The sequence below is a fragment of the Ixodes scapularis genome, unplaced genomic scaffold (genome assembly GCF_016920785.2).
Source record: "Ixodes scapularis isolate PalLabHiFi unplaced genomic scaffold, ASM1692078v2 PGA_scaffold2__306_contigs__length_199485367, whole genome shotgun sequence".
Lineage (NCBI taxonomy): Eukaryota > Metazoa > Arthropoda > Arachnida > Ixodida > Ixodidae > Ixodes > Ixodes scapularis.
Window position 1 is genome coordinate 39,007,773 of NW_024609857.1, and position 11,355 is coordinate 39,019,127.

The 11,355-nt window shown below is 44.7% G+C and overlaps 1 protein-coding gene across 1 annotated transcript; it reads left to right on the top strand.

Annotated features, from left to right (window-relative positions):
• The first annotated feature begins 309 nt into the window (after nt 1–309).
• LOC8051243 (tryptophan--tRNA ligase, mitochondrial) lies at nt 310–5,806 on the top strand. Its single transcript, XM_029985345.3, has 7 exons — nt 310–831; nt 1,311–1,392; nt 1,466–1,546; nt 3,527–3,609; nt 3,668–3,786; nt 4,827–5,065; nt 5,510–5,806. The coding sequence occupies exons 1-7, from the start codon at nt 482–484 to the stop codon at nt 5,786–5,788; spliced, it is 1,233 nt and encodes a 410-aa protein (XP_029841205.2). The 5' UTR covers nt 310–481; the 3' UTR covers nt 5,789–5,806.
• The last annotated feature ends 5,549 nt before the right edge of the window (nt 5,807–11,355 follow it).

Below are 11,355 nucleotides of genomic sequence, written 5' to 3' on the forward strand. Positions count from 1 at the left end.
GCAGGATGTGTACCTCGATTAATGAAAAGCACGTAAGGAAACAATTCGAAAATATAAAATTTGATTTTTTTTTCTTTTTTAATAATGGGGTGTTGGTAGTAGTAGGGCCAGTAGTACCCTGGAAGGCAGAAGACTAGCCAAATCGTTAATTTAATTTCTGAAGTATATAAATGCAGTCCTTAATGGTGTAATAATGTACAGTATAAAAAAAATTCTACAAAGTTAAATATATCCACTAGATGGCGCGTTATACAGACCAATTCAAATAGCATATAATAAACGTTTGTCTAACGGAAGTGCATCATCGTCATCATTCGTTTGTTCATCTATCTGTATAAATTTCTGTTTACAAGCGTGCGTTGCGTGCGTCTGCTACCTGCGGCAGGTGCGACTGCGACTACGGGCCTGCGGAGCGAGCTGCGGTCAACAAAGCATGATTTAAGGCTATTTGAGTCATAGCTTGATTTTCCGAACACTAAACATGGAGGTACCTGTGCTAGCTACCGCCGCTCGTTTCACGGGCATCGTCCACACACTAGGGGTACCCGCACGTTTTCGTGCGCTGCTGAGATACGCGTGGACCTCTCCCAGAAGGTTTCATTCGCAAGAACAGTCGCCGGCCGCTCAGAAGTCGCCCGGCTCCAAAGGCGCGGCCGTGTTTCCCAGGAAAGTCTTCTCCGGCATTCAGCCGACCGGAGTGCCGCATTTGGGCAACTACTTCGGCGCGATCCGGCAGTGGACCGAGCTCCAAGACTCTGGCGTCGAGTGTGTCTTCAGCGTCGTGGACCTGCACTCCATCACACGGCCGCACTACGATCCCAATGTGCTCAGGTACTTCTTCAAATGACGAAAGCTACGACCCGGGCCATCCAATCAGGGCGCCGGAGCGAAGCTCATGACATCGTACGACCGGTGTTCGCTCTTCTTCTGGAGGAGAGTGTGCCTCGCTTCTTTGCTCTTATTGGCTCGTCTGTAGGCTTTGACCTTTCCATAGTTATCAAGTAGCGTGAGCTACTTGATAACAATTTGGAAGATCAGCAACACTTGGTGGTAGCTCGATGAGAGAGAATCGCGCAGTGATTGACAATCTCAAGATGCCAACGATTGAAACGTGTAAAGCAATTTAAAACGCTGGCAATAAAGAGCTTAATTTATTTTATATATTTTATTCCCTACATTACACGAGAAAGAAGGCGCTCGGGCGCATCGCTAACCATACAATGTTGCAGTGACTACGACTTGCCTCACCCAATTTGTTAATTGCAGTCTCAGTTTCATGCATGGTTAACTTGCTGCAACCACAATTTCAGAAATAACATTGAAGTGATGACAGCCACCCTTCTGGCATGTGGAATTGATCCCGAAAAGTCCCTGCTGTTCCTGCAGTCTCAGGTGAGCGTAACTGAAGTCGCACGATCGCTGCAGGTCTACAGATTGAGGCAGCGACTTCTTTTACATCCTACAGGTACCTGAACATGGTCAGCTATCGTGGATTCTAAGTTGCCTACATACTACAGCCCGGTTGCAACACTTTCCCCAATACAAGGTACCGACAGCTTGGATTCTACAAGGGTAGCCATTTTATTGTGCCGCACATTTACCATGTTCTATTGGTTTCTCGACTGGGCAGTGCTTATAGTTAGGGGGGGGGGGGGTCTCGGAGGGGTTTGGGCTCCCGCCGATTTCGAAGCGTGGTCTGAGACCCACCGCCACAACTCTGGCATTGGTGAAAACACAATCGTGAGTGATCCATCTTGTAATCAGAAATGTTATGATTTTTTTCTATTCAAGTTTTGTTGTGTAGCAATCTCAAGAGAGAGAGCAAAAACTATGTTGTGAGTAGCCATGTTGATTTCATTTGGAACAAAATGGCAGATGTTTCAGAGACATTCTTAATTCTTGACGAGAAAAATAATTGGAATCTACTTTGTTGGTCGGTTTTGTTTCATGGGAAACATGCCTGGTTACGCATACAATCAAGTCTGTTTTGTTTGAACATCATGTGAACCCCCCCTCCCTTTTGCCAGAGACCCCCCTGCACTTTCGGGAGACTTGAAGCACTGCGACTAAGTGCCTTGTAACCTTTCCCAAAGACATAATGAGGTGGCGGACATGCATGCACAATGAGCTCCATGAAGGGTGAAAAAGTTATAATTTTTTTAAGAACAGGTGTTCTCCTCTTCAAAAAGAAAGTGTTATTTTCACAGCAAAAATAAACTATGTAACACTGAATGCTCAGCCTCCCCCAAAATGTAGCACTACCAGTCTGGACCACTTGCCAAAGTCTCAAAACGAACTAGTCTTACTAAAAAAAGCTGTGAGCTATTTGCAAAAATAGCTTTCAATGGGAAAATGGTGTTTGAGCAAGTTCTAGGGATACACAGAGATGAATGGCATCAACTGCTGGGAATGGCCTCATTTTCGTTCCCGTTGAAAGTTTCCAAAAATCATTCGCAAAGTTTGGGTAAGGTAGCACGGTTAGCTCTGAAACTTTGGCACCTGGTCTGGACCGCTAGTGGTACATTTGGGGGGGAACTAAACGTTCAGTTATGCTCAGCTTAATTTTTGCGGTGAAAAAAAATTGCGGTGGCTTAGCTCGGCTATGCCAGGATATATGTAGCGTGAGCTTATGCGCACAAAATGAGAGGCGCTATCAAGCGGCTCTGGTGCAGCGTCAGACTTGGCTACTGCGCAACGGAGGTGCACAGCTGGGCACACGGCGGCACCAGTTCGTCTGCTGCGGCTATGACGTCACTCCTCTGGAATGTGCAGACCGGTGAGGTGCGCGCGGCGGCGGCGGCTCCGGTGCGCACACCTCACCTCGCCGGTGCCGCGCCGTGTGGCGCGGCTCCGGCGCACCAGCTGTGCGCCGTGTGACGTCACTGCTCCTCGCGCATGCGCAGACCAACGAGGCGCGTGCGGCGACAGTGGAGCGTGCGGCGGCGGCGTCTCTGGCGCACCAGCTGTGTGCCGTGTGACATCACTGCTCCTCGCACTTGCGCAGCACAGAGCACGGCTCATCATGCGAGCCACGTGAAACTGCTCAACCTCGGCCAGTGTAGCTCACGCTACAAAAACAATTCAATTTTTTGGGAGGGACACATACAAACATAAAGTCAAGGCTATAATGCCTTTTTTTTTCAATTTTTGTTATGAAAACATTAGTAGTGGGTTGCCAACACTCCATATGTCAGAAAAACATTCTTTGGCATTCATTTTTTTAACAAAAAAGTGCTTGCCTTTTTTTGTTTTTGTGGAAATGAACCTGCACTGTCGAGCAACTGACTGTTGTCGAAAAAAGTGAAGTAAAGCAAATGAGCTAGTTAAAGCTGGAGAGTATTAACATTTCAATGCCAATAGATTCACTTGTCCCAGACTATTGTTTTTTCTAGACCTTTGCCTTTGTCGGCAGTTTGCAATAACATTTTAATGACAATATATTCACTTGTCCCAGACTGTCGTTTTCCCCTAAACCTTTCCCTCCATAGGCTGTCGGTTCTTCGTGCAATGCGATTTCCTTCTGCAGGAGAAGACTGCCGGTCTGAAAGAGGTTCCGCTAGGGCTGTACCTGTACCCCGTGCTGCAATGTGCAGACGTTCTGCTCTACAAGTGAGTGGCAGGCATTGCCGGCAGATGGGATGTCACAGTGTCCCTGCGCCTCTTTTAGGGCCACGGACGTACCTGTGGGCCACGACCAGTTGCCCCACATTTACCTGGTTCAGGACGCCGCCGAGGCGTTCAACAAACGCTTCGGGACTGTCTTCCCTCGTCCCGAGCCATTGCTGGGTGAGCTCTGCTAGTTCTAATGACCCAACCTGATCAAACACTATTATAGGGCAGTTTCACGTGACATACGTCCGACTCGAAATCTCGCCAGTCTCTGTGTTGATGAACTTATGCCATATATCTTCCTACACACGGAGGCCGTGTTTTCCAGCTCGTTCGAGTTCTTTTGCATCGTGATCGACTGCTGCTGCTAGAGGGGCCGGCAACACAAAAGAGCATCGTCTGGTATTTGACTTCTATACGTACCGGCCTTAATTCAAAATGCAGACGAGCCGGCATTTAAGAGGTCACTCGTTAGTGGCCAAAATGGCCCTAGTAAATAAATGCTGCCAGGATGGCTCCAAAAGGGAAAAAGCATAGTGAGCATGGGTTTCTGCGGCCCAAATACGTTTGTGGTTGAACTTATTGAGTCATGTCATCGACGGAGCCACTTGCTATGCTTCTGCATTTCATTAACACCAAAAACGACGCCAATTACCGTAGCTTGCAAACAAATAGGGACAGTCGCAGACGCTGTTCACCAACATGGCAGAACGCGGCTTACCGGAAATGAAAAGGCGTTTCATGGAACAGCCCTGTACTGAAGGTCACGCACACGCTTGGTCTGAAAATGACCGAATGGAATGAACACCGAAGACACAATCAGGCTATTAAGCCTTGTCTGCATTCGTGCGGGGTAATACACATCTTGGGTGTTCCCACCTCCGCATTTGTTGTACCTTGGTTCTTGCCATGACGGAGGACTTAATATTACATATGGAATTCTTTGTTTGCAATGCTTCATTGCAGTGACTATTGTTTAATGTTATTCAAATATTTTAAAACTGAATAAATTATGAATGGTGTTTGCTCTCCAATTTTATCAGCTACACTCCTTTGCAGTTTAATGTATTTAATTTTTTTTTTTTTTTTTTTAAGTTGGGAAATTTTTTTTTAATATTTGGAAATTACGCAATACTTTTGTATTGCATAATTTGTAAAGGTATATCCTTCCTGAGCACCTCTTCTTTGAACCGTCGTTGCATGCACTGACTGCGCAGTGTCGGGCGTGGCATCGAGACTCCGTGACCTTCGCGATCCGTCCAAGAAAATGAGCAAATCCGGGGACGACCCTCGGACCTTTGTGGCCCTGGATGACCCTCCAGAGGTGGTGCGGTCCAAATTCCGCAAGGCTCTGACGGACTGCACCTCGCGCGTCGCCTACGAACCGGACTCCCGGCCCGCGGTGGCCAACTTGGTAGCCATGCACAGCCTGCTCACGGGGCAGAACCCCGAGGAGGTGTGTGTGTGTGTATGGTTTACTTACCTACTCTTCGGGAACAGTGCACCTTATTAACAATGCCCACAGTTATAAGCGACACATCTGGAGCACTCCCTTTCAAGCAAGGCTTACTGAAGAGGCTTAAGACTGTCGGGACGTCAACACAACCAATACCAGTCAAGCCACGACACTATCGACCCGAGACTGAGACACAAAATTTGTCTGCTACCTTTTTTCCTCCTCTTCTACCACTTTAAATCTACTTTTTCTATGCCACACTCTCAGGTTAGTTTTGTCATAGTAAACTTCCACCAGATTGCCTAACCATACTTTTATTATTTATTAGTTAAAGTTGTTTCATTTAAATGATGGACTACTTTCAAAGCACGCAACTTTAAGTGGGCTTTCAAAAAGCTGCAATGCACCGAGTTCCTCGTCATGTCCCTACACCTCTTCCACCAGGTGTGCCTGGCAGCCAGTGACCTCGACACGGGACAGTTCAAAACTAGGCTCGCTGAGGCCGCAGTCTCCTTCCTGGCTCCCATACAGGACAGAATGCGAGCGCACCTGTCGGACCGTCATCGCTTGTGGCGCCTGCTCGAAGAGGGCGCCCTCAAGGCACGGCAAATGGCTGCCGAAACATTGGGCGAAGCACTGGCTGCATCGGGAATGGCACCGCGTCGAGAGACCTCGCGCATTTGGCAAGAACCGCACCTTGCACGAAGGGCTAACGAACGGTAATAAAGATAATAATAGTAATCTTTATTTTTGTTGGGTGTCCAAAAACAGCACAGGGCCTAAACTGTGGTGCACCCTTCGTCATCAAGAATATATGCAGGCAACAAAACAAGTTCATAACTATACATACAAATAGTTGACTCGAGCCTATGTCGAAAAACAATCGGATTGCTAAAAGTGTCTACAACAGATTGATCCAGCTTGTTGAATTCAAGTTGCATTCTTGTTAGTGGTGACGTGTCATTCGAAACAGAAGGGTAAAAAGGACTCTGAAATCGATCGGACCGCAAGGGAACATGAAAACCGACAGTGTTCAACAAAATCGGTGAGTCAACAGCAGTGTTCACAAGCTTATGTGAAAACAAAATCATGTAATCGTCTTCTATCAAGCAAGCAAAGTACACAACCCGAGTTTTTTAAGTACCATATTTTTGGGCTATAGTCCGCAGACTTTAAAAGCTGAAATTTCAGGTTGTGCGGACTATCTATGTGTGTGGACTATACAGGATTTTTGTTTTTCAATATCGTTGATTGTGATGAGACGAGATATATTTTGTGAATGAAAGAGTATGTTAATGATGATTTATGTATATTATAGGCTTCCTTGTGAGCCAAGAAAGCAGACATTTATCGAGGTGTGCCGTCTGTGAGAAGATTTTCGTGTCGACTAAGCACCAGGTGCGGACTATGCACCGGATACAGACTATCTAAGAAAAAACTTTTATTTTTGACCCCAAATTTTTTCTTGCAAACTAAACACCGAAGGCAGAGCCCGGAAAATATGGTAATTGAACTATGCCTATGAAGCATTTTTGGACATGCTTAGTAGAGCATGATGCAGTGACATTAATGCAATTCCATACAGAAGAAGCATACTCCAGCTATGTGCACACTCGGCAACAAAATAATCACACAAGACAAACAGACAAAGAAAATTTTCTCGTGAAATGAGATATCACCCCAAGGTATTCAAAACAGGCGTTGCAGATAGTTAAAACATGATAATTAAAATTTAAGGATGAATAAAAAAATATGTCAAGATCACGAATGACGGACGCTCGGATAATAACACTTCCACCTACTGTGTAAGGGAATACTAGAGAAACTCGCTTTCTAGTGAGAGACGTTTTTTTCGTTTTTTGTTCATTCATCAAAAGATAATCCTTTAAACTCCACTTTGAAATTACTAGTGGATCCTCCTGAACAAGCACGCAATCGAAGTGAGATTTTACACGTCGAAACAGTTTGATATCATCCGCATACAAGAGCACTTTATAATTTCTCACAAAGCAGAATGTCATTCACGAATATCAAAAATAAAAGTGGACCCAGGTTACTTCCTTGGGGTACTTTGACAGGTGATGAAAAATAATCGAATACGGATCCCAACACACAGACATAATTTGTATGGCATGAAAGATAACTTTTGAACCAGTGGCAGCAAGTCAAGCACAAACCATAGCTATCTAGTTTAATCAGAAGTGTATTGTGCTTAACCTTGTCGAATGCCTTTGTCGTACCAAATGTATATTACGTTGACTTGCTCACGATCGCGAACCAAAGGAAAAACGGCATAATCTAAAAAAGAGCGTAGATTGGTTTCAACTGACTTGCCCTTCAGAAATCCATGTTGCTCCGGGTTCATTTTATGTCTAAGGTCGTTTATGCGTTATCATTTTAAAAACTTTGGAAAAACTGTACAATAATGAAACCAGACGATATAGTTGTTTACAATACTAGGATCCCTTGCTTTATGAATCGAAACAACAACGGAGCGTTTCCAGATAGTAGGAAATATTACTGAATGTAAAGACGAATTAAATAGTATGTGTAATAAGACAGGAGTCAGCATTTCAGCACGCTTTTTCACAATAAAACTGGGGATTCAATCTGCAGCAGCAGACAGCTTCAATTTCATATTATGAATGCTTTCCCTAATTTCAAGTTCATCAATTGCGATAAAAGAAAGTAAATCAGCTGTGCTATGGCACATTGTGCTACCATCAGGGGCTGATGCTGGGGGGCTATGTTGCGCTTTTTGCACTCCCAGGAGACTAGGGAGAGGGAAGTGACGTCAACGACACAGCAAACGCAGATTGGGTGCTGATTTCGTTTTCTTCTGTCAACATCCAATCTGCATTTGCTGTGTCGTCGACGTCACTTCCCTCTTCCAAGTCTCCTGGGAGTGCAAAAAGCGCAACATAGCCCTCCTGGTGAAAAACATGACTTAAAATGCTCAGCAAACATGTTGGCGATTTCACTTGAATCAGCCGTATAACCAGAGATACGTATTTTGCATTGGAATTATGCTACTATTTCGCTTCTTTTTTTTCGGTAGACATTTCCAAAAGTTTTTAGGCTTGGCATCAGTGGCGTCACAAGGGGCGCAGATTGCCCCGGGTGCAGTGAAAGTGGGGGGGGTCGCAGTGGTCGCGGCAGGCCACAAGAGCGGGGCCGGGATCGTGGCGGGCTGCCGCCTTGGGTGTTGCTGACCCTAGTGACACTACTGCTTGGCATACATATCGGACTCAAGCCCAGTCGATTGCACACTCTCGTCTTTTTAGAGCGCAGCTCTTAGGCGCCCATTTCCGGCTTGAGTGGTGTTGCCGTTGTTGCCATTGGCGTCAGTGTAGCTGCACTTTGCAATATGTGTGACGTCACGTGTAATGTCACGAGGGTTACCCTCACAAGGGTCATGAAAGTTATCCTTGCAAGGGTCACGAGAGTTACCCTCACGAGCGTTTAGAGGGTTACATCCCGATGTTGCGCTCATGACGTCACACGTGACGTCATTATAGGAAACATGCGAGATATGACAGCACGTGACGTCGCAAGCATCTAGAATTTCCAATATTCCCGCTAAATTTAGCAAGAAAATTTTTTCACTAAATTTGTCAGAAAAATATTTGCTAAATTTACCCTCGTGGCATCACATGTGACGTCACAAGGGCAAAATTTCCTCACTAAATTTAGCTGGAAAGGAAGAGGGGCATACCCTCCCCTCTTCCTCCTCTTCAAAAGCTGCACTCTAATTCGGCGTTACAGAAAATTGTAAACGTTCGTAATTTTTTTAAAAAGCTATTTTGCCAAAGCACAGCACTCACTAAATTTGGTGTGCCACTTGTCCAATCATGATTTTTAAAAGGATGGTGATAATGTACTTTACATCGCAAGCAATGTTTCAGTTCCTTCGAAATCTAAAAGGGGTGCTTGTTTAGTCTAAAAACACGTTTAGGCACGAAGACATTTATCGCACTCGACACTACTGTAAGAGCCTCGGCAGCTGAATCAGCGCACTTATCACTCAGGATCGGTTTCCAGTGATGGCATTGGAAGTACTTACCCTATACATATTGAGGTAATCGCCACTGCTGTACAGGAAGTATTCATAGCTGCATAGGGCCCATCGACGTAGTGGAAAACAAAATGACGCAATAAAAGGCGGACGGAAATGGTCAACATGCGTTAGGGGGTCAGTGATATTGGCAAAATATAGTTAATTACAGTTAGAGTAGACACTAATAAAAGATTTTGAGTATATTTCCCACTGAATTCTGGATATTACATTGTTCAAACGCATTAAAATAAATAAATTCAAACAGCCTCAATGCTTTCAGGCTGGTGACATCACTCATCGAGTTATAACCAGCCAGCCAGTCGGCTCCAGGTAGGTTAAAATCCCCATTAATGTGCACACGGAACTTTGTCGAGTCTGCTAGCTTACCTCCCAAATCTTTAAAATGATGTGTAAAAACGTCCGAGCTAAGGTGTGGCGAAAAATAGTATTTCCCTATTAAATAATTAAGCTCATCAAGGCAAGTCACCTCGATCCATTCACATTCCAAGTACAACTCAAGATCATATCTTCTTCATGCACACAAAGAAGTGTCCATGGCCGTTAAAACACTTCCCCCATATCGCTGTCCTGTGGCAGCATAATCACGGTCTTTCCGAAATGATGAATAACCAAAAGTGAAAAGACAGTGAGTGTGCAGGCGAGCTGGGGATAGCTAATCATGTCATATAACACCTGATACTGTGGAGGAAAAAATTGGAAACTCTTTAGTAGAAGGAACAGACACAGAAAGGGACGTCTCTAACTCGGCTAACGGTTTATTTCTCGACCATCCTATATATACCCACGAAGCCCTCCCAACCAAATACTATGCAGAAATCTCCTTTGTTGAAAACAGTTCCAAATGGAGAGAACATACATGACACACAGAGATCAAGCACACACACAGACAAAAGAGGCCCTTATCTGTGGTATCCTTTCTTTATGGTAAAAAGGTATGTTGATGACATTTTTATTCACACTTTTCGAGAGAAGGATGCTCGGTGTTTGGAATTGAGTGCAAGAACAGCAGCTCTGGAGCTTAAGTTTACAACCGAACAACCTGAAAATGGGGTCCTGCAGCTTGATTTCCGCATAAATGTTGAACAAGCTCTTTGTTGGGAGTACGGGAAAAAGCCGCAAAACCTGTGCTAAGTAGGAAGAGTTGCCACACCAAATCGGTTAAAGCAGGGGTAGTGAAGTCCTTAGTAGCGAACGCATTGCGTAAATTGTGCACTCATTTTATAGGTAATGCGGTCAAAGAACAGTGGTTGAAGCTGGAATCTGCCGGATATGAAGAGGAATTCATCAAAAGGCAGTTAGAAATAAAACTTCAAAATGGACACCAGGAAAAGGAAAAAGATAGCAGTAATCCCATATTTCCACGGCATTTCCCACAGCCTAAAGGCTTGCGCCAAAAAAGTTTGGAGTAGGCGTAGTGTTCTCCCCAGATTTCAAAATGAGCAGGTTGACGCCATTTCTGTCAAACCACAAATGCTGTCAGAAGGCTCATCGGGAACCTTCGGTTCTGTGCAAAGAAAGCGTAGTATATGAAATTCCGTTAAAATGCAGGTGCAAGTACGTGGGACAAACCTCGAGATGCCTCAACCATAGGTTATTAGAACACAAGAGAAATGTAAACACGAAAGCGCCGAACTCAGGAAATTGCAAAGCACATTGAGGAATGCAACAATTATACCCCATGTAGTACGAAAACGTTCTGAGAACATTCCGGGAATGTTCAAAAGAACATACGCAACATTCTTGGAATGTTGCAAATTTACGTAAGAACATTCTATGAACGTTGTCGGAATGTGGCGCAGGCACTTATCGCTACATTCAGGGAATGTTTTCTATGGGATATTCTTAGAAGGTTCTGAGAACGACATAGAACATTACGAGGACATTCACTCAACATTCAAATATCCCAACAAGAGTCGAGGAACGTTCTCAGAACATCCAAAGAACTTCTGCAACTTTCTTGAAATGTTGCAAATTTATGCAGGGACATCCCTTCAATCTCCTCGGAACGTGGCGTAGGTACATCGCTACCTTCAGGGAACATTCTCCGATGACTATTTACGCAGATTCCACAATTACGGCTTGCTTAGGCTACAGCCCCAATGTGCCGTACTACATATATGGATGTGATAAAGCTCCTCACAGGGTGATCAATATTTTTTATTCGAAAGATATTTTTAGAAGGCGCAAGCACAAGCGAGCCGCTTTCCCAGCG